The sequence below is a fragment of the Tinamus guttatus genome, unplaced genomic scaffold (assembly GCF_059628265.1).
Source record: "Tinamus guttatus ecotype Peru unplaced genomic scaffold, ASM5962826v1 Tinamus_guttatus_pri_ptg000548l, whole genome shotgun sequence".
NCBI classification, from domain to species: Eukaryota; Metazoa; Chordata; class Aves; order Tinamiformes; family Tinamidae; genus Tinamus; species Tinamus guttatus.
Genome location: NW_028289082.1, coordinates 1,070,678 through 1,098,556, shown reverse-complemented (window position 1 = coordinate 1,098,556; position 27,879 = coordinate 1,070,678). Strand labels below are relative to the sequence as shown.

The 27,879-nt window shown below is 39.9% G+C and overlaps 1 protein-coding gene across 3 annotated transcripts in view; it reads left to right on the top strand.

Moving 5' to 3' along the window:
• MSRA (methionine sulfoxide reductase A) overlaps positions 1-27,879 on the top strand; it is a 233,518-nt gene that overhangs the window by 100,534 nt on the left and 105,105 nt on the right. For all 3 annotated transcript variants that reach the window (XM_088534350.1, XM_088534351.1, XM_088534352.1), the window contains exon 3: positions 7,021-7,140. In XM_088534350.1, coding sequence (XP_088390476.1) covers positions 7,021-7,140 — 120 coding nt within the window. The remainder of the gene's footprint in view (positions 1-7,020; positions 7,141-27,879) is intronic.

The window sequence follows — 27,879 nt, the reverse complement described above, 5'->3', positions numbered from 1 at the left end:
CCCATGTTCTGCTTGGGTGAAAAGGAGGGAAAGGGAACATGATGCTACTGAGGCCTAACCTGACATTCCAGGATGAAGGCAAGGTACCCACCTTAACCTGCAAAAAATGGTCCTTGCAATTTAGGGGCACCCAGTATCTCTTTGGCTTGAAACTAGGAAATATCAGGAGCTGGAATGACTTTAATCAATCAGCTCTACTGCCTGCACTACACAGTATTTTATAGGAGAAAAGAGCAATCACGGATAGTTAGCATTTGGTGGAAATATATGTAATGAGCATTATTATGTGCATATATATCTTGCTGAGGTTCGCTCTATCCCTTCCAATTGGGGGAAAATGTCATTGCAGTTCACAGCAGCTGAGCAATTCCTAGGCTTCTCCAGATTTTAGAGAGGTAACTAAATAAATCACATGCAAAAACGTGTGCCAAAAGCCATCCTGGCCAAGAGAAGCGGGGATACTGGCAGCTGTGTCTTCCTGCTGGAGAGATGTTGGCTGGGGTAGGACGTGCTGAGGTAGACCTGTGGGATGCACTCTTGGCTGTCCTTTACAGCATCAATGTATAGGAGCAGCCTGTGCCCCCAGCTACTTTTGGCTGCGTTTTTGGGCAGTTGAGCAGCTGGCAGAATCGCTGCTTCTAGGGTTTTGGAACACGAGCTGGCACAAAAGCTGCTCTTCTCTGTCTAGTGCGCTCCTGAGCTTCGGATAGATCCTGGGCTTTGGGTAGATCCTGGGCTTTGGATAGATCCTGGGCTTCGGATAGACCTGGGCTTTGGGTAGATTCTGGGCTTCGGATAGATCCTGAGCTTCGGATAGATCTTGAGCTTCGGATAGATCCTGAGCTTTGGATAGATCCTGGGTTTTGGATAGATCTTGAGCTTTGGATAGATCCTGAGCTTCAGATAGGTCCCGAGCTTCGGATAGATCCTGGGCTTTGGGTAGATCCTGAGCTTCGGATAGATCCTGAGCTTTGGATAGATCTTGAGCTTTGGATAGATCCTGAGCTTTGGATAGATCCTGGGCTTTGGATAGACCCATTGACTTAACCTGAATGGAGGGCGAGGGAGGAAGTTTCCAGGACACGTTGCTCTCTGTTCTCTCGGCACAATTTTCTGTTGAAAACCAAGAGTTTCCCCTATTCCGTGCAATGATAAATTCCAAAATCCCGTTAGCAGAAGGATGAGCAGGATGCACCTCCTTTGCAGCTCATCGTCCACAGCGAAGCCTCACTATCTGCCTGGCATTGGGACAGCTTCTTAATCATGTGCTGCATGGAAAAGCACCTCGAAGTGAAGGTGGAGGCATTGCAGGCTGCGGGCCAGCAAGGACTTGGCAGGCCATGGAAATGATGCATTTGTTCGTCAGAATATGAGAAAACGAGTCCTCTGGTTGTGGGTATGTCCTGTTGAGCTGCGTGGAGGGCAAGGGAGAGATAAGGGTGGCAAATGAGGCTGGCAGGAGTGATAGATGGTTGGGCCGTGAGGCTGGAGCCTGGTTGTGTGTGCGCCTGATGCTGCTCCGAGGAGGACGTGCCATGAAGAATGTGTTAAAAAGAACAGAGCATGAATGGAAATACCCTGCACGTGGATGTGTTTCTGGGAAAATAGGAAGATTAGCCAGTTTATACAGAATGGATGTAAAAACAATGTGCTTCCTCTGAGTGTCAGAAGTGGAAAGCTGAGAGTCCCAGAGGCAGCAGCTTCCTTGAGCATCTGAGGAGCTCTGAACTTCACAGACTTTAATTAGTACATAATGGGTGCATCTTATTAGGTTTTAATTTGGATGAAGAATGCACTTTTGATGTCAGTCTCCCAGTTGTGCCAATTTACACCACAGAACCATGAATCTGAATTGACGTCGTGGAATCTGAGTGTTATTTTGCAGTGATGACGGGAACACACAGTGGAGAAGGAGATGGGAACCAAGCTAACCAAACTAGACTCCATTTATAGACAATAAAGAGAACTAGGAAACTTTAGGATACAGTTCACTATGTTTTAAAGGATTCGATCCAACTATAAATTCAAAGACTTTTTTTTTTTAATAAGGCTTATCTATAACTCTTTTATTTGCCTTAAAATATGTAGCTGGTTACATCTGAGATGTGCAAAAGCATCCTGCTGGCCTCAAGATGCCATTCAAGGCAATCACGTGTCTCTCCTGAGTCCTGTGTCATTTATGTCAGCCTTGTAGATAGATGTCTTGGATATCCTGAGGCATCTCAAGTGGCATTGGATGTCTTTGTTTAGGCAAATAAATTAATCCCTAAATGTATGAGCTTCTGTTACAGTCAATGGAGACCTAGTCAATACAGTTAACGTAGTCTTTAAAGCTATTCATCTCACAAGAAAGTAAACACCTGGGGTTCAATTCTGTTCAGTTTATCTTCATGAAAATTGCAAAATATTAAAGGTTATTTTTTTAACAATGAGATGTGCATTTCTCTTATCAGAGTAACATTTGCTTTCATTATTGTAGGAAAAAAAAAGGCTTCAGTTTATGCAAACTCCATTTTGCAAATATGCAAATGATCCGGGTTGCCTATGGAAACACATGTTCGCTGAGCGCAAGGCTGTGTTCAAAAAGAGTTGTTCAGAAGATACAAATACGTGTATACATAAAGAGGATAGTTTGAGAAATGTAGATGCGTGTAGGAATAGGGGTATTAACATTCACTTCCAAATTGTATCATGTAATATTATTTGTAGGGATGAAGGAACCTTTAAAGATTCCCATTTGAATCTGTTTGTTTTTGAAGTTCAAAAGCGCAAAATCTTTAAATGCTTTTTTGAAATTCCAATTAAGAGTCAGTCAAAACCCACCACTAAAAGAATGGTTTTTGTTTTACAAATTAGCAATTAAAAAGTGACAAATATCTTCAATGTTTAAACAGTCTTCTGCAAAACCCATTATGATTAAATTACACTTTTTTGGCTTGAGAAGTATGTTCCCCAGGATTTTCCTTTTTTTCCTTCCTTCTCTTAGGAATGCCTCCTAATGCCGTCTGTCTAGCTCTAGAGCTTCACTCACACAACCAGTACAGGGGATTATGTAAATTATTTCATAAATAGTTCAAAATCTCATTCTTTTTTTCTTTTCTACTTTGAAATTACGAGTGACTTCTTTTCCCTTCTATATTCCTTTTGCATTTTTCCTCTGCGTTGTATCTAATTATTTGGACCATCTTCAGTTTTCTTACTGGAGGAGTAATAACTAACGAAAGGTAACTTTTTGGATTACAAGAAAATCTGAAGTCTTCAACTGAGCTGTTTTCCCCCCATTTCAGTAATCACTGTTCATGTTAAACATGGCTTAAGGCAGTCAGTGCTCTGCAGAACAGGCGCTTTATGAGCTAATATCATAATTCAGGAGTGTTATATGGGGTTTTATTCTTAGCATTTCTCACCTTGTGACAGTTTCTCCCTAGAACATGGCACCACTTTAGCAGAATAACAAACACCAACTGCTGAATGTATTAATACCATGGAAAGCAATTTAGTATTTTTTTGTTGTAAATTATGTCCCTTTCCCAGCATTTTTTTTTTGTTATTATGACAAAGATTTCAGTTTTATCTGTTTTCATGGATGTGAAGATTTATTGTTTGTGCCCACATACTTGAGAAATAATGAGGACAATTTGCCAAAGGAATGAAGTATCTGTGTCTCCGAGGAGGGAGGGCACAAGGAATCCAGCCATAAGCTGGTTATGGATAAGAAAATGCTCAAGATATCATGACGAGGATGCAGGTCTTTAGGTCAAAACTACAAGTTGGAGAGGGCTTTCGAGGAGAGAAACCGAAATAATGGTTGTTGACTAGAGCGAATTGGTGACCACCACCCTGATGATCAGCAATTTCCGGCCCTGGAATAGGGGATTTATCAATAATTAAAATACTTGAAATAAACGTGAAGAATGAGCACTTCTTATTTGATTTTGATGCCTGTGTCTGAGCTCCAACCTGAATTTGTGTGATGACCATAACTTTGCGCCCAGGTGTTGACCAGGGTAGGGATGTGTTCTGGAAAGCTCTTGGGTCTCTACTGTTCCGTAGCATAGATGCTCATTCACCATCAGCTTGGCGTGCTTGTCCTACCAACGTGAGTTGGAAGCTGTGCCCTTCCTGTAAAGCTCTTAGTGCCAGAAAGAGCCATCAGCATAAAATCCAAGGTCTGACAAATCAGACCTTGGAATATTTTAATCGTGAACATTTTCTGCCTTTCAACTCTAAGCTCAGTGCTTTGCATTCAGGAGGAGATATTGCAGCCCGGACTTGTACCCAGGTTATTCACGTGGAAGGGGGATATCGTGCGGTTTCAGATTCTTCAATTGGATGGAAAATGCATTTTTAAATGCATCGCCATTGGGGAAAAAAAATAAAACAAAAGCCATCCTCAGAAATGGTCTAATATCCTAAATGGGCCCACATTTAAATGAATTCTGTTTACTGCTTCTGCCTTCCTCTTAAACCTGATCACAGGAAGGCTACTACAAGGCACCTCTTCTTTTTCAGAACCACATGCTTTGGTGACCACTGTCACCATAGGAGTCGCATGGGAGCTTCTATGATAAGTTGGGAAAGACCAGCTAATGGAATTAAGAACTTGGAAGTTTAGGTAGTCCTAAAAAACTAACAAAAGGCATTACTGTCTGGGCTGGTTATGTGGTTAAATACCTAAACTTTTTAGTTTAGAGATAAGAGATTTAAGCAGACTGTATCATGCTTCCTCCTCTTTTATGAGTTGCATATGTAAAGATAAAATATTCTTGCGTTGTCAGCATGAGTTGTGATTATCAGCAGTAATGAAGACTGTTCCAGAAGACCGGATGGCCGCAGAAAAACTGTATTTCTAACTTTGTATTGCTCTGCAATAGAATGGAAAATACCGTGCTTGGGAACCTGTGCTGGCCTTCATGTGCAGTGGGGCTTCTGTATAATTAAGCAATTGCCACAGGCATGATTTTTAAAAATGATGTGATCCCTTTTATGTTGACTTTGCCAAAATAAGATGCACTTTTCAATAAGCTTGTCTAATTGTGTAGTGCCTCCAAAATGTCCTCCCAGATAAAGCAGTATGAGCAGTCAGAGATAGCAACATCTTAGGCATTTTCTATGAGGCATAAAGAACCATAAACAGGAATAAGGAAGCTCTTTTTCTTTATTTTGTAAGTCTGTGTCTAAACTATGTGTTCATGGTGGACCAGGGAGCACTTCCTAGGTCATTGCTCTAGGCTCCATCCCTACCCATGTTCTAACTCCCTATTAGGATGAGACTTGGGCATGTACTAGCCCCCTTTTATGTTCTCTGTCTTCAGTGGGAAGGAAACCTGAGTGCATCTAGGGATTCCTGGTGTTCCCTAGGCACGTTTTTTATTTGAATAATGACGGGACAACAACTGCTGGTTGTACTGTGGAGCACAGACACTGTAATGCATAAAACCTGTCTCGCTAGATTATCTATCAATTGACTAGACCTTGGGGCATAATTACTGGAGAACATCCCAGACTTTAATTGAGATAAGATAACAGTGTCAGGTAAAGAAATACCCTCTAGTTTAAATCACTGTTAGGTAGGTGAGCGAGGGAAACATTTCTCTTGGATGGGAATTCTCTTTTTGCAAAACAGAGAGGGAATTGCAAGTTGGGTCCTATAGCAATCTGCCACCAGCGTAATTTAACTGAAGACCCCAAGCCTAATAGCCTTAGTTTTCTCTGTAGCCAAGGGAGAATGTCTGTAATTTGATCAGAAATTCAGACCTTCTGCAAGCCCCACTGCCCTCGAGAGATCCCTGCCTCTTTCCAGGGTCTCCAAATGCCCTTGAGGATCCCAATTTATGTGCCTTGCTTGAGCACCTGATGTAGGAGAAATCTGAGTCATTACTTCTGTATTTTTGGAGCGTTACAAGTGGAAACAGAGGCAGGAGTTGGGCAAAATAAGTTATTTTTGTTTGAAGTTAATATCTGAAGTTTCAAAGAAAGAATATGCCTTTGTGAGCCATCAGAGTCGATAGAAGGGACTGCTTTGTTCTTTCAGTTGTACTTCAAAGGAAAACTTCTGCTATTTTTTAACCCAAAATCTCTGCACTATTATCAATAGAAAACCCATCACGAGCCATTGATTTCTAAGCATCATTGATATTTAACTTATCTTCTACTGCCTTTTATTTCAAATATTTCAGTATGGGAATAGGAAGAGGAAGTAAATTATCATTGAAGGAGAAAATATGTTGCCTGTAGTCAGGGATAAGCTAGATAAGACTAGAGTGTACATGACATGTTCCAGCTCTAGGGAGCCCTCCAAATAGTAACTAACATCTCTTTGCTATTTAAGCCTTCAGAGAATTGTGAATTTTAGCCTTGTTTATTCCTTCTCACTGGCATTCATATGCACTTGATTCCTATTAGCAGGAGATTTTTGCTGATTTACACCTGCTGAGGATCTGCTGTCCTTTGATAATTGGCCACGTGGGTGAATGAATACCCAAATTTTGTCTGAACATCAAATATCCGCATGCATAAATTGTTAAACTGACACATTTTTCCTCCTGTATAGCATATAATTTAATCCATTATTGCTGCCACCTTTAAAGACTGCATATGCCTGAAAGCAGAAAATTAAATAACTGTTTGCCATTAATACAAATTATTGTGTTTTGACAGCTTGCTAATCAAGTAAAGTAAAAATGGTGCTGTACAAATATGTGCAATTGCCTTTTAAGGAACTTTTTTCCTTCTGCATGAGGATTCACCTTGCCTGGACCTTTGAACCCTTCTAGGATTTGTCTTCTGTGATATGTTAATATTGAGCAGCATTATTAAAATACAGCTTTATTTGAGTTGTTCATTGATGCAGAATGCATTTCCCAGCATAGTTACTCCCTGTATAATCTTGGGAAACATCCAGCCACATGCCAGTTGTAGACATTACTTCCAGTACGGACTATATTAATTAATATGCAAATGAGCGGTTTCATATTGAGCTGTTTTGACATAATGTTGCATATTCTGTGCAAAATGCAGGTATGGGCTGTTTCTGGGGAGCTGAGAGGAAGTTTTGGAGGCAGAAGGGAGTCTACTCCACTCAAGTGGGCTATGCAGGAGGATACACCCCGAATCCTACCTACAAAGAAGTGTGCTCAGGTAAGTCTCTCACTTCGCTTTTTAAGCTTTATGATTAAAATCTTGCTGATTATGAACAACATTGAATTAACTGTAGTAACTATAGAGACTGGGTATATACACTAAAATTACCTTGCATTCTAAACTGTCTATGGTATCTTCATTCCATTGTCATCTCCTACTAATTGTGGATTTAACGTATGCACAAAGGTTCTGGGGAAAATTCAAAAATATAGGGTATTTTTGTATTCTTTGCCTATTGTATTGTTATATACATCCTCTGGAAAATGGATTCTCTTTCAACTTATGCAAATGTGTTTTTTATAAAAACACCTCCAATCACCCACTACAATTTCTTTCTGCAATCTAACGTAGAACCACTGGCAGCCAACTGACTAATGTTTCAGTTAAAGCAAATTTGTTCTTTCCTCTGCTCACTGGTGGAGAGCAGCTTGGAGGTTTCCTTTTTGTTTATTCTCTTGTTAACACTTTCCATGCCCACTGCTGAAGTTGCTGCAGCATTTTCCCTGAAAGTTTGTCACTTAGGGTTGGGACCAGGTGTGTAAAACATTCAGCAGCGCAAACAAATCATGGACACTTTAGCAACTGTGGGTAAGTGCTGCAAGGCACCCAGAGACACAGAAATTTGCATATAGCAAAAAAAAAAAAGAAAAAAAAAAGATAATGGTTTAAAGTGATATTTTATAGACAATTCTGCACTTACAGAATCCCAGAATTCCAGAATGGTTGAGGTTGGAAGGGACCTCTAGGGATCACCCAGTGCAACCCCTGCTCCAGCAGGGACACCCAGAGCACGGGGCACAGGGGGCATCCAGGCGGGTTGGACATCTCCAGAGAAGGAGCCTCCACAGCCTCTCTGGGCAGCCTGTGCCAGGGCACGGGCACCCTCACACCAAGGAAGTTCTTCCTCACATGGACATGGAGCTGCCTGGGGTTCAGCTTGGACCCGTTACCCCTTGTCCTGTCACCGGCCACCACCGAGCAGAGCCTGGCCCCATCCTCCCTACATTCTCCCCTCAGCTACTTGTCCATGTTGCTCACATCCCTCTCAGCCTTCTCTTCTCCAGGCTCAACAGGCCCAGTCTTTCCTTATCAGATTCATCTAGTTCAACCCTCCTGCTCAAGCAGGGACACCCAGAGCATGTGGCACAGGGTTGCATCCAGGTGAGAAATCATCTTAATCAACTTTGTTTCTCTAATAAAAGTACATAGATTTAATCAGAATTTCCTATGGTAACTCTTAGTAATATGCATATTCTCATATGTAAATACTTAGTGCAGCTAGAGTTTCAAAACATGTCAGACAAAATAAAGAGCATCATGCCTTTAGGCTTCACTGATTTATAGATACTTATAGCTCCTGGAAAGCAGATAACAAGGAGAGGTCTCAGCAGTGGGTGGATCAGAGATGCCTGTTGTATTTGCTGAACAGATCCATACTTCCTACTGCTTCTGCACTCTTACACTGTGAGTTGGATTCATCATTTCCCTGCAATGCCTGTGTAGCATTTTTATGATTATATGTAGCCTCATGCCTATCTAGCAATTTTTGTGTCTCTGTTTCATGGCCTGAGCATTAAATAATTAGATTGTTCATATAGGATAGGGATGCCCTGTACAATTTCTCTTTCCTGATGAACTCCTAGTTCAAGTAGACTGGGTTGTGCTGGAATATTGAGCATGTCTCTGCAGATAGTGCTGGCAGTTGGCCAAGAGGAGATGTGAACAGAGGATAAGGTATGACCAGGGAAGCAGAAAAAAGGTACTGGCCCTTAATTCAGTGCAATGTAGGCTAGAAGGGGTCCGTGTTATCATGCACTTTGCATTTGACTGAGATACTTTAAGAGCTTTTTGAAGCTTTTTGCACATGGCATTTCACAAATAGTTAACAATAAGTAGCAATTAAACAGGAATTATTTCCTTCCCGATTTAATGTTGTTTAGCTGGAACAAAAAAATGGGAAAAATCTTTGAACTCTTACTAGTTGTTCAGTTAGATGTGTAGTGCAAAAACGTAGCTGAGGTTATTTTAATAGTACTTATTTTTATGCACATTTGCATTGTGGATGTTTATAGACCTCCAGTTACTGGACAATGGAGGATATTTTTTTGCCCAGAGATATCCAGAAGGATAAGCACGTACTTCATAACTTGTTGGTGTGAACATAAATGGGATGTGTATGCATTACACATTTCTTTTCTTAGCTGTGCAGCTGAGCTGAATTGGAGGCTATACCGATTTCTGCATGCTAATTTTTCTTCTTCCTTAGCTGATTCTTATTCTGTTTTTATTCTGACTTTTTTTTGCAGCAGAATTATTTTCCTTTTCGAAGTCTCCTTAGGGAGAGTTCTCTCAAGCTGCCCTCAGATATTGCCATCTGGCTCCTCCTGACTGCCATAGTTTTCATTGGGAAGAATGGTATTTATGAAATCAGTGGAATTCTGTTAAGTCTCCAATTTCTTCATCTGTTATGGCAGACCAAATACTTAATGGACATTTTCTTTAAATACGGCTCTAGAAGGGACATCGGTGCCACCTAAGCAGTATCCTCTGGGCTAGTCTTTGAGCTCTGCTTTCAGCCTGTGCAGTCATGAGAAATCTGTTCTGCAGGATTATTTTAGTCTATCACCTTCCAGGCACTCTGTTCTGAAGAAGGAGCAACTCTGCTTTGGATTAAATATTTAATGCTCCTTCCAAAGGGGCACCACCAGCCTCACCTTAGCCAAAATGATGTGGGTTTACTCTTTTCCACACACTAAACTCACTCTAAACATTCAACCTATTGTGGTTTTTGGTTCAGTTGTCTAAATATAGGATTTGATGTCAATTTAGATGTCTGAGTCACCTGCCATTCTGTAGACATATCTGATAGCTTTTTTTGGTGATGCTAGAGACCCTTGGACATCTCAAAAGCAACTCAATGTCTATGTGTAAGCAACTAAAGTTTTCTGTTCCTGTATATTTAGGAAGTCCCAGAATCATCATAATCTTATTTGGAAACCTCTCTGTAGAGTGAACTGCCTTAAATATTATTTATCTTAAAAAGTAGCATTGTACTAACAAACATCTGTGTTTAAATATGTGGTAGCTGAGGAATGACTCAGACAGAGGCTTGGAACATATTGTCTTCATTTTGATATTCTGATTCACTGTTTAGAATAATGTTATTGGCCATATTATATAGCTAGCAAGAAAAAGTTTAGGTTTTATGTCTTCTTTATGGTTTTAGAAAATGTTCTTGAGAGAAAATGTCGCGTGGTTGTCAAATGAATTCAGGTTTGTTTTACATACTCATGGTGTTGCAGTCTTTGGCCACTATCTTCATCTGATGGGCTCGATGGGTAAGCAAAGGTCATCTACAGACCTGATATTAAATTAAGGAAGGGCACACAAATTTTATTGCAGTGGCCAACTCATGGCTATACTGGTACATGTTGTTTGGTATCTTATAAAAATATATGCCTGTAAGGGCAAATCTCCAGCCTCGTAGGTCTTCAAGAATAGCATAATTCAGCTGACTGTTGTGGAGGTAGGAAAGTCCTGATTCTGCTTGTAAGGGTCAGATTTATGTTATCCTATTCAGATGCATGACAGGTTGTTATGAAGATTCTCCTATCCGTCGATGTGATATATTGCCTTGTTAAGTTGATGTTTAAGAGATAATTGAGCTATTTTGAAACTTATGAATACAGCGCTGGAGAATTATTTTTACATTTCATGGTGACGACCATACAGATGAAAATCTGAAAAAGCATTCTGGAGTGGATGAAGGATTTGGAGCTATTTTCAGTGCATTAACCCAGTACATAAATACACCATTTTTGGCCAGCATTAGACAACCCAGGATGTTCATTCACTATGAAACATCTTTTCTTTTTTTGCTTACAGATGTTCAGAACAATTCTGTGTTTATCTGTATATTCATAAGCTTTTTGAAATCTGCATAGCTCAAGTGGCACTGAAATCAGAAGGGAAAAAACTCTGCTGTTGTTATTCATAAACCGGTTGTGTACAATTACCATATAAAATCTGCAACTAAAGATGATTTTCTTAAAAACACGACAGTTTGTAGGCTTATAGTTCAAGCTGTTAACATTTAAGCAGGTCATTTTATATTTTGTTGCATTTTTTTTTATCTTCAATCACTGTAATGTTAGAAAAGTAGATAAATCTGCCATTTTAATAGCTTATTATTTGTTACAAGGCTTAGTGAATGTAACGGTATATTTATTTAGTTAACCCTCTTTATAATCTAGTCAATTCTTAGCACTTTTCAGAAGCATATTATCTTGTATATAATTTTAAATTCTTAATAGTTAATGCAGTATAAAAGCATGCTACATGGACTTAGTCTCCATGGTGTTACATGCAATATTTTATTGTGCAATTGTTTCATATTCCATAAGGAGCAGACCCATCTTTTATTTTATGTATTTATTTATTTTTCCTGAGGCATGCTATTGCTTTTTGCAGAGCAATTAGTCTTTTTAGTGATTCTTATATGTAGATGTTTCAGTCTCAAGCAAAATTAATTCTGGCCCTGTTGCCTCCTTTCGCTTTGGTCACTTGGTGGTTTATAAAGTTAATTCCATCTCTGCTTCACCTTAGCTATACATGAAACAGAAGACAGAAGACACAGCTACTGTTGAGAAGGCCGCTATTGGTTGATAGATGGCATTTCTTTGCTTTAAGAAAGGGATTCTGGAGTATTGTGTCCAGTTCTGGGCTCCACAGGACAAGAGGGATGTGGAGCTGCTGGAGAGAGTCCAGCGCAGGGCCACAAGGATGATCAGGGGCCTGGAACATCTGCCCTATGAGGAGAGGCTGAGGGAGCTGGGCCTGTTCAGCTGGAGAAGAGAAGGCTGAGAGGGGACCTGAGCAGTGTCTAGAAGTACCTCAAGGGAGGCAGTGAGGAGGATGGAGCTGGCCTCTCTTCACTGGTGGCCACCAACAGAACTAGAGGTCATGGGCACAAATTGAAGCATCAGAAGTTCCACAGAAACTTAAGGGAAGATTTTTTAACAGTGAGGGTGCCAGAGCACTGGAACAGGCTGCCCAGAGAGGTTGTGGAGTCTCCTTCTCTGGAGATCTCCCAAACCCGCTTGGGCGCAGTCCTGTGCCACGTGCTCTAGGTGACCCTGCGTGTGCAGGGGGTTGGACTGGGTGATCTCTAGAGGTCCCTTCCAACCTTGAGCATTCTGTGATTCTGTGATTCTATGATTACAGAGGACTTGACTCCATGAGGTTGGGCTTGACACACTTGTGCATACACAACACGATCCGTAAAGAGAGAAGCCAACAACAGAAAATCTGACCTGTGTTTTTCCCAAATGATTACTTGCAATATAGAGAACATTTAATACAAGGAAATAACCCTTTCCTTCTCATGTTTGTCCTACGACATACTATCAGTATCTTGAGATGGTGACTTATATCACTGGAAGGGCCCTTCAGTTAGACATCACAACACCATTCCAAAGGGAGTCTGACTCTCCAAAATGCTTAAAAGTGTAATTAAACTGCCAATATTCCCTTCCTTTTCTATGGCTTATAAAGAGATCTGAAGGTTTTCATGAACAGAAATTGAAGTCCACAAGATTAAAGTTTCCAAGCCGTGATGAGAATGGTTCAGAACATTTTCTTTTATTATAGATCGCTGTCAAGAGAATAGATTCCTGTTGTGCCTTTGTGAGTCCCTTTATTTCTTGTAAGAACAGGGTATAGGAATTTTAATGACTTATAGATTCTTTGAAGATTATCGGTGTTCACTATGGCCTTGATCTGTACAACATGCCTCAATACAACTGGCCAATTGCTCTACCTCTCCCTCTTTTTTTTGCCTATCTTTCTTACCTGTAAGGCTGGAAGGAAAGGTCAGCCAATGAAAGTACATCAGGGGAAATGTCATGTGTTGTGGACATTAGTGTTTCATATAACTTTTGTAGCAATTGAAGAGCAGGATACTATGGGAAAAATGTCCTTTTTAATAGCTAGGCCACAGTTCGAATAAGTTTTGTTTCTGTAATTTTGCCACTTCAGTCCCAGGAGCTTTCTAGATGTGCAGACAAAACCATGATAGCACCGTGTAATCTGTAATCCATCCTCAGTCCAGTTGCTGAGTCATGAAGTAAATTGAATGTACCAATTCCACTTCAGAAAATCATTTGGAAAGGTGAAAGCAGATGCTGCTGCAATGTTAAAACCTTGGCAACAAGAAATATAACAGATGTGTTGAATTTTAGTTACCTGCTACATTGCCATTCTGCCGAGAAAATTGGCTGTTTTGACATGACTGACATGTTCTTTTTCAACAGAAGAGCCTTTTGCTGACCAAAGAAACTTCATTATACCTTTATATACTGGGATACAGAACTGTGTTTTGTAGGTTCATCATTTAAAATAAAAGGCAGCATAAGTATTTGTATCAACCATGTTTTGAAAAAGAAAAAAGCTACCCGTCCACAGGGGATGGTGGCTCTATCTTTAATCAAGGTTAAGTTAACATTTCCATTTCATAATTTGAGTTCTCAGGGCAAATGTCTTGGCTGACTCAAGCTTGTAGAGATTAAATTGATACTTATTATTTAGATACCTGATTGTGCCTCATGGCAAATTTAAAATCATAATGGCCTCACTAGGATCTCATGGCCCTTTTATCTATTTATGTCACCCTTTTCTGTAATCACAGGTCTAGGTACTAGTAGCAATATAAATACTAAATATATTATTTTTTATTAACAACTTTATTTGAATTGTATTCCACTGAGATGTCTCTTTTCCTGCTTCTCATATCCTGGTTTTATTAAAGATATACATAAAATGGCAATCTGATAGCTCTGGAGGTTGAAAATTGCCGTTACAAAGCAAGTTAAAGTTGAAAATCTCCTGACCTGGAGCCTGTAGGAAGGCCCCAGAGGACAGTCCTCCAGGTTTGCAAAAGGCAGGATTAGGTTCTGAAGTTTACTGTGTCACCATGCCTGGAAACACAACAGCAACCGTGAGGAAAATCTTGTATTTTAGGTGTGTGAATATGTTGGTGTTTTTCCTATCAATATTTTGAGAACGATGACATTAACAAGGGGTTACCTCTGCTGCTGCAGTTAGGGTTGATCTTTATGCTCTTTTTTTTGCTATGGAGACTCTTCAACAAGGGCAAGAGCAAAAGAAGCCACCAGTCTATGGAACTGTCCTCCCAGAACTACTGCTAGCACCTCTACAGGTTGGAACTCCCTTAAACCACTGAAGTCAGCTCTGACTCTTCATTTTTGTGAGAACCATTCTTGCTTTATAATAGTTGAAGGATCATGGCCAAGGCAAGCCTGCAAGTCAGAAGAAAGAGGAAAAACAAGAGGCAAAGGAAAGGAGTAGAGGTAGGAATTGGAAGAAATCAGGGGGAAACTACAGCTGTTGGGAGGTCATCGCTCTGAAAATAAAGCAGATGGTATGTTTGAGTTCTTCCTTTATTTCTGGTTTTATTGCAGTGTACTGGCTTTATTTTACTGCTCTGACGGCTTATTCCCTAAAGTGCTGTGGAGCTGATGTTGGTATTTCTGGAAGTATTTATTTCCTAAATTTGGGAGAACACCGAAATTACTAGGTATGAACTCTGCAAGCCATTTTGATTTACTCTCTTTATGGCATGTAATCCTGTTTTGGGAGGTGAGAGTTTGTAAATCAAATTCCACCTTGCTGAGATAGGTTAATGTTTTGATTCATTTTCCCGTGACCTGCATAGTTACTTCTTGGATGAATGATAACAAAAAAAAGTCTATTGACAAGACTTCAATATTCTACTTTTTGCTCAACTGTGCCCAAGAAGACTGTTATAAAAGACTCCATTTATAATAACCAAAATTATTACAGTCAAGATCTTTGCTGTTTACATTTGCAGCCCCACTTACTTACACATGAGTTTCTTAGGGTAGCAGTGAGAGGAGAATTTGGTCCAGGGACAGGTGAGGCAGAGCCTTTGGGCTCCTCGTGGCTTTAATGCACTGTAATAAGAGTTTTTGTATTTAAAGTGAAGTCACAGTCTAGGAGATGGCTTGGAAATTAGTTGGGGGATAGCCAGGCCTCATGGGAGTTCTCTACATTGCTCAGGGAAATTGAGATAACATACAAATCCCTGTGGCTGTGTGACTCATGGTTACCAATAGTGCTACATTGCTGATTTAGAGGCTTGCAAAGAGAAGACGGCCACTAAGGAGGTAACTTAGCTTTTTTTTCCCCTCAGTTGGAAAAAAAAAGTGCTTGAGCCAATTATTATTGTTATTTTCCTGATTGGTCTTGGCTAATACAAAAATGAAAGAAACATCCTCGCACATCCCATGGCATCATCCTCCCTGGTGTGCTTCACGTACAGTGTTACTGGCAGGAGATATTTCTTCTTACCCAGTGGTTACATCTACATTCGTGACATCTCCAGTGTCATTCATCTACACAGGAGTCAAATGCTACGTGAAGTGTGGCCGCCAATAGTGCTAACAGCCCCCCTCATCTTCATATCAATGAGAAATCTTCAGCCAAGTGACTTGATGTATCCGGTCTTAAACCTGTACTTGAAAAAAGAAGAGGAACACTGCCTCAAATAGAGAGTTCCTGTGGAGTAGCAGGCAATCGAAAAAAATCAGCTAGGATGAAGTGTCCTAAAAGGATGGCACTGTTCTAGCTTCTAAAGGACAAGCTCTTTGTTATCCGCAGTAGTGACATCCCGGGAAATGTTGTCATGGCTACACACATGCCATATTTACGTCAGGAAGCTGCACGGGGCATTGCCTTGGGCATGGGCAGGTTGTCACCCGCAGTGTTGCCTTGCTTTGGTGGTCCCTAGCATGGTTTGAGCCTGGCCAGCAGCCTGGGCAGTTCCTGGACACAGTTCTCTAGCTTATACTGAGAGCAAAACAATTTGGTGCCATGACTTGCACCCACAATGCAAGGGAAGTGACTGATCAAATCTGGCATGAAGGAAAATAATGACATGGGAGTAACCTTTACCTTCTCCTCTAGTTCCCCATGTGATTTTATCCAGGGTTTATTCAGTGAAGCAATTCAATTAGAAACTATTTTTATTTTCTTTCCAAGGTGTGTAAAATGTTAATTGTAGTTGAAATGCCTTCCAGGGATTCTCTCCTAATGTCACATCTATACAGTTCACTTTCTGCTAAAATGGTACAGCAGTAGAATGAAAGTATTTTAAGAAGTGTCATTAATGTTTTGAATACTAGACTTGGCGTGGACTATGGGTAAAGCCGGGTAAAGCACAGAAAAATTAAGGTTCTTCCCCCCAGAGCATTCCCTATAAGAGAAAAAACAACAGATTGCTGCAGACAGTTGGAGAAATCAAAGGAAACAATGCACAAGTTTAGTCATTTTGATAAGCAGTCATCCCAGCAAACCAGTACATATATGTCCCGAATTTGCCATTGCTGATTCCTCAGTAGAGTTAAATAGATGGAAAGCTGTTTTCAGTTATTCTGTCCTTGGGTTCCCAGACCCTACCAGGCTTAAACTGGAGTATGACAAAGACCTCATTGGTCCTTCTTTTGAGGCAGCTCTTAGCCGTGGACCATAGGGCTGCATCCCTGTTTCTTAGTCTAGGTTTCTCATGAACATTTGATATCATCAATTGTGGCAGCTCTTGGAGAGTTAGGGAATAGAGGGCTTCTGGCACCAAATGTATGAGGTCAACTGGTCGTGTGGCATGTCGTGTCACTGCAAAGTGGTGGCTCTGGCCCTTGTTGGGTTAGTGAAAATAGTAAGATTTCAGTGTGAAGAAGTCTTCAAAGGAGTGAGTAAAGATTAATGAAAGACTCAACACATTTGGGCTAAAGGGATGGTGAATGGATGGCAAGGTTCAGTTTAGATATTTCTCAGGGACAAACAGAGATACCAAAAGTCCTTCAGCACAAGCAGGATGCTGCTGGCAAAGTTGATGTGCACCTTGGGTAAGTCTTGTAGCTGTCCGGGGAGCTGCTTGGGTAGAAAGGTTGCGTGGCCCATGGGCACGTTCAAGGTCTCCACGTCCTCATGACAGCACATCTGCCTCTCCTTCTGCACCTTCCTTCAGGTTTGTTCCTGCTGGAGGACAGGGAAATGGAGACGCTGCCAACCACTTACAAATACTGTTGTGTCAAACTGCTGCAAGGAGCTGACGCAATTGCTATATCCTTTCTTTTTATTATTATTTTTTTTTTCTCTTGCAAGCAATGCAACTGTTCTCTTTAGCTTAGGCTCCTGCTAAACTGGAGGAATGTGCATGGAGGCTAGAAAATGCATTACAGCTGACAGCCTGGCCTAAGATGCACCTCCTTAATTTAAAGGTTAGAAGAGATTCCAAAAGGAGGTGAGAATTTGCCATCACCACAAAGCTTTAAATTAGGGTTTGTTTATCTTTCTAAAAGATGTTCAGTAGCTTAGCCGTGAGTTATTAGCCTCACTAATATGAAAGAATACTTTCCTCTTTGGAAAGAATCTGTGGTTTAAATTCTCTGGCTGGTGTTATTCAGGAGGTCACAATCTATTCAGGCCATAAAATGTCTCTCTTCGTCTTCAAAAGGTGACATGTACTACAGACTGGACTGAAAGTTTGCAGTATCATCAACTACCATGATTACACATTGTTAACTTTTTTCCCCCCCTTTTTTTCATTTTTGTTTTGTAATTATAGTGTTTTAGATTTCCTGGAAAGGATACAGGGTTTAATCATGTCATTATATGTGCTGAATGCTGTGAAAATGCTTTGTTCCAAGTCAAGTGGAACACCATTATAATATTCATATCATCTATTAAAAAGAAACAGTAATAAATTGGTGCACATTGATCCTGGGTATAATTCTGCTGATGTCGATGGTGTTACATCAGGATGAAATTTGTCTCAGTCTGTTAATAGGAGAATACAATAAAAGAGAAAGAATGGATAGTAAATGCAAGTAAGTCTTGGAAAGACAAGTTCTACTCTGTTTGCGCCATGTTTTGAAGATACACAGAATTACAACAATGCTAAATATTATTTTCTGAATGGATTAAAATGGTGAGGAAAGCGGTCAGGATTCTGGTGCATTCTTTCGATTTTTGGCAGCGCACTTTTCTTGTGCCGAGCTGACCCTGAACCAGTAGTAGGTGCAGATGGGACCATTATTTTTCACTGCTTCATTTATTTTGGCTTAACAAATGGCTTCATTTTATTTCTTCCCTCATTTCTCTTTGTTCCAGGACAGTTTAGCCCTTCTGCAGGTGTTCAAAAGTGTTCAAAGACAGGAGCAATGTGTAATGAGTCCTCCACTCACAATGCCATCTCCTAGCCTGCCTTTGTGATACATTCTCAACTCTTTAAGTGAGGCTGGAATTAAATGAAAAATATATAGACTGGGATCTGTTGTACTTAATTTAGGAGCTGAACCTAGATGCTGAGCTTGAAAGCACAAAGAAAGTAGGATCCAATTTTTGGAAAATAAGTAGGTCAGGTGTTAGGTGGAGACCTCTTCTTCCTTCTGCTGCTGAGTGAGCACCACTGTGCAACCTGACAGGGAAATGTGTTGGGTAGGAAGGGAAGGAGATGAGATTCTTGCTTAGAAAAAGCAAAACTGACAATCCAGATTGAGTTTGTGTATCTGTCAGGAAACCATTTTAAAGTTAAAAATAATAATAATAATAATTAGCCATGGGAATGTCCAGGATCATAAATCTTCTCTCTCTCCTGCTCCTTCCCAGGTTCCCTAATCATTAGGGTAAAACAAGCTTCCCACCTGGCTTTACAGGTGCCAAGTGACCTTGCTTCATCAAGAAAAGTAGTGAATGGGTTTCCTTAGCATTTCCTCCAGCCTGGAAGCTGGGATGGAGCTCTAAGCCCCTCATCCTAGAGCCATCTCGATTCCAAGTATCTGGACGAAGTATCTGTATCTCGAGCCAAAGGTGTGGAAGATGCTGGCACCAGCTTCTGCTGCTTCTGAGCTCATGAACTATGAAGACCAAAATAGTCAGGTGTTTTCCAGAGATTTCCACAGTCTGGGCCGTGCCATAATTTCCAGTGGTGGCTTTTTCTAGTCACTTTTATATAGCCCTGCAGATTTAAGCAACCTTCCATTTTAAAGAGAATGATTTTTAAGGCCTCTTGGAAGGTTGAATATTTCAGGAAGCTAAGAAAATAATTAAAAAGGGATTTTTCGGAACCCACATTTGTTGCTTACTGCCCCTGTTGTAACAGCCAGTTTTGATCTTCTAAAGGTGCCGAAATAAAGTGTCACAACAGCTATGGAAGTCAAAATTCTGCAGGCCGATTTACTATAAAGCCAAGCGTCTTGCTGCATATTCATCCACTTACTGCCTTAGATTCTTCTCTAATTCCTTTATTTACACTGTGATAATAGACTTTTCTCTGTGCAGACTCGATGTTGCCATGAAACAGAATTTCTCTACCCATGATATGTTCATATGACGTCGTGAGAGCACGATTCATCAAAACAATTGCGCTTTGAGCACTGATATCACTTAGTTGCTTTTTACCTCCTTTATTTTCATCTTTCCGCCTTTGAATTGCTGAACAGGAGCTCTGCTGCAGTGTCAAAGAGGATCTTGCAAAAGCAGTTTCCGTAATGTTAAACCTAGATATGAATTTTTTATATAGCACCGGTGTGATGAGTGGTTATTCATTTGTACCTAGGCCTATTTGATAGCTCTTCATTAGAAGAATGACGCAGAGTTTTAAGGAACAGCTTGCTTAGAAATACTGTTGCTCCACTGTATTTGATAAAGATCGCTTAAAAACCTTTTCGGGTAACAATTTATTTTTTTCCGGAAAGCTATCAGAAGATAACTCCCTTTTCTTACGTCTTCCAAGAATCCCCAATGTCCCACTATAGTTTTCACTTAGGCCTCTGATGCATCCTCCCTCTCCTCTTTTGAATTAACTCCTAGAAATGAAACTTGTCATGAATGTATTTATGCATATATATATTGGAATAGTTTTATTTCAGGTGATAAGTAAACATGTCGCTGAATATTTTACATTTACCATAGTATTCTCTGTTTTTAAATTCTGGTTCATTTCCAATCTGCTAGAACCCCCTGTTCAGCTTCCTGATATAAATATTTGAATGTATCTTGTAAAACTTTCCATAGGTAATTTGTAATTATGGAAATTTTACAGTATAGTATTATACATATTCTATACAACGTCTGCCCCCCCAAAACTACTCTGAATATTTCTTTGAAATGTTACTTTAAATTGAAGTATGCTTTCAGACAGTGATTTTTACAGGTCTGCAGGATGCAGCTTGGTGACTTCATTCTTTACTTACAGAAACTGTGCCCTAACTTCATCAGAGTTGCTATTCTGATTTATAATGGAATTACTGAGAACAAGATCTGGGTCTGGCCCTAAAACTTCTGTAATTTCGATATATTAAATACAAAGAAAATGTGATAGCAAAACATTATGTGACTTTTTTTTTCTACTGGGTGGTCTATAACATATTTAGTGTCTTCTTCTCTGAAGACCTTCTGTAAAGATTAGATGTTAAAAAGAATCTGTCTCCTGCAGAGTTGTTCTAAATTGATTAATTCTCATTTGAAGGTTCTTTTCCCTTCCAAGTATTGAAAACCATGTTTTCCGTATCTCCTTCATTGAATGTAACAGCATCTCAGTGCTGTGAGCCAAAGCAAATCTTATTTCCTTGTGAAACTACTACTTTGACATAACCAAAATAAAAAAAAAAGGGGGAGGGAGGGAAAACCCTGAAGCCAGAAATTACTGCTTATGCAAGGATAGTGTTAGTGGCTGTGCTATTCCCTTCTAAATAATTCCTCTCTAATTGGAAACCCAATGTAATGGGTAAGTGAACATATTTCACAGCAGCAGCTGTTGGATGTTCAATGACTGGAAAATACCGTGATGGTTAAGTGTATGGAGTACTCATCCCATCAGTAAGAGTAAGTTAATCATATACAATTCACTGAACAGTAGAGTTGCATTTGTGGAGCAGTGGGCTGCCTTTTAATTGTTGGGGGCCTTTTTCAATATCTTGCAGTATCTTTTGTCTCAGCTGTAGCAGTTTTGGTTGCATCCCTAAAACTGTCAGTCTTCCTTATTTTTGCAAGGGCCTAACAATTCCTCCTTCACAATGCAGCTTAAATTGGACCAGATGCTGCATCAATAGAGCAGTCTGCCCATCTCGGAGGCATTAAGCCCAAAATTATTTAGAAAATTGGAGCCTTTAACATACTCTGGATTAATGTGATTAAGTAGAGCTTGCTTTAATTCATAGCCATCTATTCCTTTATTAATAGCCATTTCATCAACAGGAGCAGCACATATGGGTACAAGATGACTGAAAGTTAAATTGATTGCACTAAGCCTGTAAGAAAAGCATTTAATGTTTCAATAATAACTAATGTAAGACTTCACTGTGGGGCATTTTAGATAGATTTAGATCAGCTTATAGACACAGTATTTATTAACATCTTTTAATTTTTAATATAAACTCACTGAATGAAAGTCTTTTTTTTTGTTTGTTTCTAATCCCTTCTTTAAATCTGCATTTGATATACAAGATCACTGTGGTTATAAAGGAGAGCCCCTTATGTGAATGATAACAGCTGGCCCATGCTATAGTGAGGTCCAGTCCTTCCTTCAGCCTTAGGGAAAGATAAAAAGCAAGAAAGGTTAATTTTATATGACTGTACATGCTCGAAATACTCATGTTTATGACTCTACAAACATTATAGGTACTGAAATAAAACATGCTAATAAAATATGTTTCCTTTCCACGGTCTGCAAATTTAGTAATCGTAAGGCTCATATAAGACCTATAACAGAATGGTTCCATCCTTCATAACTTTCAACTCCAATTTTGGGGAGGATTCAGGATTATTGATTTTCCTACTCACTAATGACATATATGCGTATGTTTACATGCACACACATACATAAAGAGCAGAAAGAGAAATATTCATAGTAAGTATTTTTGAGAAGAACAAAAAATCTATGCTTTGCTCTTCTATGTGAATTAAGCATTTTAAATAGTTGATTTTGGCAAGTTTATAATGTAATCTTAAAGGAGAGAGCACTTTATAAAGCATATGTAGGAGTTCAGCTGACCAGGTTTCGCTGAAATTAGATGAGGTGAGGCCTAAAATCTCTTAATTCATTATATCCTCAATTTAGGCACCCAGAAACCATTGAATTCATTGCAGAAGCTTGGATTAAAAATACCTTAGGAAGATAAATGGCAGGTGTGTATTCTTCACCACAACATATTGCATTTTATTTCTGCGTGAATTTGCCTAACCTCAGCTTTTAGCAACAGGATCCTTCCTATGCTTTTTTTCTTAGCAAGACTGGAAAGACTTTCCTAATAGGAGAAATGAAAAAAAAAAAAAGAATTACTCCATGGAATGGTACCTAGAAGAAAGCAATTTGCCACATTTAATGTTGTTAAATTCAAATAGCTCTCGCAGTAGTAGGTTTTGTACAGTAAACATAGGTGAAGTACATTATTTGAATATACAGCTTTCCTGAGTTTTGCTTTTTTTATTGATATTAACAGTTGTTTTTATTGTCTTCTAAGTATTTGGGGAAGTCTAGATTGGGTGTTTCATTTTTGGACAAATTAATGTGACGGAATACTGGTTGCATTTGATTTTAAATCCTTTATTTTCCTTCCTTAAATGTTTCAATTTAAATGGGAATTTTAGAAGGAATGCAAGTAACCTTTATTTTAAAGCCCCTCCTTTTTGAATAGTTGAGTAGAAATAATGGATAATCAAATACAACGAGTGTTCATTAAGCCTAAGCAGGAGGTAAATGCTCTCACTGCTCTAATATAAAGGGCAACGTTTACATTTTAGAAAAATGGCAAAAATATTTTTTGTTGTGTGTACGTAGCAGTATTAATAGTAGAGTATTTACTGGAGTCAGTTGTAATTAATTTCCTCGGTGGGTGAAAAAAATTGTTCTTATTGGTCTTTTACAGCATAACTAATCATCAGTAATAATTAGCTTTATGTGGCTTCTTGAGGTTAAAAATTGGCACAGCCATTCATTAAAATTGGGGTGAGAATTAATGTCTAACAAGTTTGCCACAAAAAGTTAAACATCTGCAAAGATTTAGTAAAGGTTAATGATTGATCTGCTTACCTTTATTTTTGAAGCTTGAGCTGGAATATGGGTCATGCATCTGGTGCTGGTGTTTGATCACTTTTCAGCAGTTAATGGTCTTTCTGACCATTTTGACCCAAGGAAGCATGTTCTTCACTGTATTTTTAAGTAGTTTTAGTCATCACTACATCGAGTGTTATGATCTGGGTGAGCTTCTAGGAATGAAGAATTCCACTTACCGTAACCAGGATATATTCTAAAGTCTTGGTCTGGCATCAGATGGTACTAGTCACTATTGTCACTAGGACAATATCTCTGTGGTTTCAGTTCTTCATAAGCAGGTTCTCTGGAGGTTCTTTGATTAAGAAGTTCATCCTTTTGCTATCTTTGTCTCATTTTTCTTCCTTACCTTTTCTTTTCCAGTTTGGGCATCTGCTCATCCGTTCAACTTCTTTAAGTCTCTTTTTCATCCATCAGTCAAACAATTTTTTCCACCTTTTCAAATTTTAATATCCCCTTCTCACTTTTCTGAGATGATTTTACCACCCAACAAAGACTGTGCCTGTTATTTAGCTGTCTCTGACCTTACTTCAACTTTTAATGTTTACATTGGGCAATTTTTAGCTCCCTCCCTCAATAATCCTTCAAGAATGTCATGCAAAGAAGGGCAATGGTTATTGTTTATACTTAAAAGAGTAGGATTTCAAAAACTCTTAAAGAGAAGACATACTTCTCTTAAGCCAGTGGAAATGAAATAACTTAAAATAATTCTAATTCTTTTGATCTAGAGCGATTTTTTTTCTGATCTGTAGGATACTTCTCTGCAGTTCCTCTGCTATGTCTGCAGTCTTCTATCATGTCCAAAAACGTCCTGATTTGTCTTTCTGCCCAGCCATTGATCTTCTATCAGTTCTCTGTCAGCTCTATCATAACATAGTTTTGTAATTATTGAGTTTTCTCTATCGAATAGCAGCTAAAAACGATTGCTATTTACTCTTTTTTTCCCCTCAAACATTCCTTAACTGCGTTCCAGATATATAAATTGTCAACGTTCTGTCTTTTGAGGCTCTGATCCGCTTGCACAGTTTATTTCTGCTTGAAGACTGTCTCAGAAAACAGGTTGCTTAGAACTTTATTTCTCGAATTCTTTTATTAATTTTCATGTACATAAAAAGCTTGTCTAAAGCCTTTGGCTAGCATGAATTGATTCTGCATTTTCATCCTAGGAAGCTTTTCCCTGGAGGCTTTCTGAATGCCTGTCTATCATCATGCATTTTTCTGTTCTGTCGCTGTCTCCGCTCAGGCTCATGTTTTTGAGAAGTCTCTTGTGAATCTGTGTTGCCTATATTGCTTTTTTGCATATTTGTTTTTGCAAAATCATGCTCCTGATCATATTTATGTATGTCATCTATGTGTCAGATTGGTTTAATAAAAGTTTGATAAGAAGCTTTCACAGTACAAATACAGCGATTTATCTTCCTGCTGGATTTCAGCCTACAATTCTCAAGTATTAATAGTTTATGTACAGTTTTATTCTAAAGCTTATGTTGTTGTTTAGGTTCACAAAGAGGGAGGATTGGCGTAGTTCAGAAATCTAACCTTGTATTCAGACATCTCCTCGAAGCAGTAAGCTCTTACTGAAATCATTCTACAGAGGAAAGAATAAATCTACGTTTTTTTTTTTTTTTTAAATTCTAATTAAAATGCACAGGTATTAGAGTATCTTACTCTCTTCTTTATCTCCCGGATTAGTTAATGCTTTTGAATTTATTACTTCAAGCTTGCTATAAATAGATGTCTCCAGACATTATATTTACTTCCATTTGCTCCTGTTCAAAGTTGCTCTCAATTCATCACATGCTCATTACACTTACTCTTTTCTTTCCACTATGCCCATTTACCTAGGGAAATTCCGTGATGTGTCGCATAACTGTATTATGATATCTCAGATGTTCTCAGTGTCATGGAATACTTGAAGTTGGAAGGGACCTTTAAAGATCATCTTGTCCAACCCATTGCTCAAGCAGGGTGCCCTAGGTTGCTCAGGACCTTCTCCAGGTGGTTTTTGAATGTCTCTGAGGAAGGAGACTCCACAACCTGTTGGCAGTGTTCTGCCTAATGCTTCTGGGGAAATCTTCCGTTAAGACCCTTTCCTAGAGACTTGGACCTTTATTATCTCCTTACTCCCAAGGCTGGTCCCAGTTGTTTGGGACTGAGGAAGTTTTTGAGATTCCTGCACCCACACTAGGATAAATCCATGGACCATCTTCCATTTTGCAGTCATGTTGTTGTCCCAGAGTACTTCATATTGGAAGTTGTTGTATTACGGCTTTACTTTGGCTTTTGTGAGAAGGGCATGACACACGTCCTAAAGCAGTTGTCTAAGTTCACCTCCACTGGGACAGTCACTGAGAAGTGTTGTTTAATTCAGTCAGTCAAACTCCCATCATTATGCATAGCTCTATTCCTGAAATCATTCCAGTTTCCATCTCTCACTCAGCAATGGATTGCATTGGGGACAACTTAGCAGTTCTGCATTCCCCATCTTACATATGAAAGCCCGAGGGAAATATTAGGATACTTGCTCAAAGTGACATTGGAGATCTATGGCTAGACCAAAGCTGAGCCAAATGATTGCAGTTTATGCCTGTGAATTTGGCATTAAAATAAACAGAGATTAAAGGAACAATTTAGTTGCTTACACAGACAGCCATTTAGATGCTATGAAGTATCTGAGACACCCGCTGACAGATTATCACAAGACTTGGGGGAGACTTGTCTTCTTCTGTAGCAGTAGCTGGAGTCCAGGTAATTTGTCCCAAGTCCTCACAAATGAGATTAAATGCCTTCATGGCTCAGCTGAACGCATACCTTAATTTCATGCTGTTTAAGATGCCATCCTATGTATTGAGTGTGCTAGAAAAGATATAGCTATATTATTTTATGAAATTACTTACCTGAAGTCAAAACTGCATCACCATATATTCCACACATCATAACCTATCTGTGTTTTTACTATATACATGTCATAATACTGTTTGGCTTTGCACTATATTAATTATTTATATTAAGTAGGGCTGTGCATTTGGGCTTTCAAAATGTAAAAGTGCTGTCAGCACAGGGCTTATCATATTTGGAGAAATTATGTTGCATATCTGGAAAATTAATTCTGAAAAATGCAATGCAATAGTGGATTATGCTCTGCAAAATGTGGGTAGTTGGATCCAAATCTGGAAAGGACTTTGAAGTCTCTAAGACAAAGGCGTACTGCAACTGTGACGCAGTACTAATTTTTTATCCTCAAAGTTTTTCATATCCATGGATAACAGGATGTATTTCCTGGGCAGATCTTTATTCACTGTGTTTATCTATTATGATAAAAAATGTCAACATTTTCCATTAATTCAGTTTTTCAAATGCGCTTTGCAGTGAAGCTCTCTTCTGAGCTGCTAAATTCAGGACGATGACAGCAGAAATCAATGATAGCAGAAGTGGAATAAAGCCACCAGCTAGTGGGGAATGATGGGATCCATCTCAGCAAGAGGGGCACATGTCTCTCTGACAGAAGGCTGGCCAACCTGGTTAGGAGGACTTTAAACTAGGCGAGAAGGGGGAAGGGGAGTGTCACACAGACAGGGCAATCAGTACCACACAGCCAAGGTCAGATGGCATCCAGCGGGAGTATGGTAGTGGGCAAGTGAGGATAGGATATGATTATAGAGGGTCCTTTCACCCCTCCTGGGGAACCTGCAGGCTTGGTTACTTCCCTGAAGTTGCCTGTACACCACTGCGCGATAAGCAATAAGTAGGACGAACTGGAGATCTGTGTGCGGTCCCAGCGTCATGATCCCATTGGAATCACAGAGACGTGGTGGGATAGCTCACATGACTGGAGCGCTGCCATGGAAGGCAGTGTGCTCTTTAGGAAGGACAGGCTGGGAAGGCGAGGTGGTGGAGTTGCTCTTTATGTGAGAGAGCAACTGGAATGCATGGAGCTCAACCTGGGAGCGGATGATGAGCGAGTTGAGAGCTTGTGGGTAAGGGTTAAAGGGCAGGCTAATGTGGGAGACACTGTGGTGGGTGTCTGCTATAGGCCACCTGACCAGGATGAGGAGGTTGATGAGGCCTTCTGTAGTCAGCTGGATGTTGCCTCACGGTCACAGGCCCTGGTTCTCATGGCGGGTCAGCCTCACCTCCCTCCCCGGAAAAGCGATGGAACAGCTCATACTGGCCATTGTCTCCAGGCACATGGAGGACAAGAAGGTGCTCAAGAGTAGCCAGCATGGATTCACCATGGGGAAATCATGCTTGACTAACCTGATAGCGTTCTATGATGGAATGACCAGCTGAATAGTTGAGGGGAGAGCCGTGGATATTGTCTATCTCGACTTCACCAAGGCTTTTAACACCATCCCTCAAAACATCCTCCTGGGCAAGCTCCAGAAGTGTGGGATAGATGAGTGGACAGTGAGGTGAATTAGGAACTGACTGGATGGCAGAGCTCAGAGGGTGGTGATCAGCAGTGCAGAGTCTAGTTGGAGGCCTGTAGCTAGTGGGGTCCCCCAGGGGTCAGTCCTTGGTCCAGTCCTGTTCAATTTATTCATCAATGACCTGGATGAAGGCACAGAGTGCTCCCTCAGTCCTCC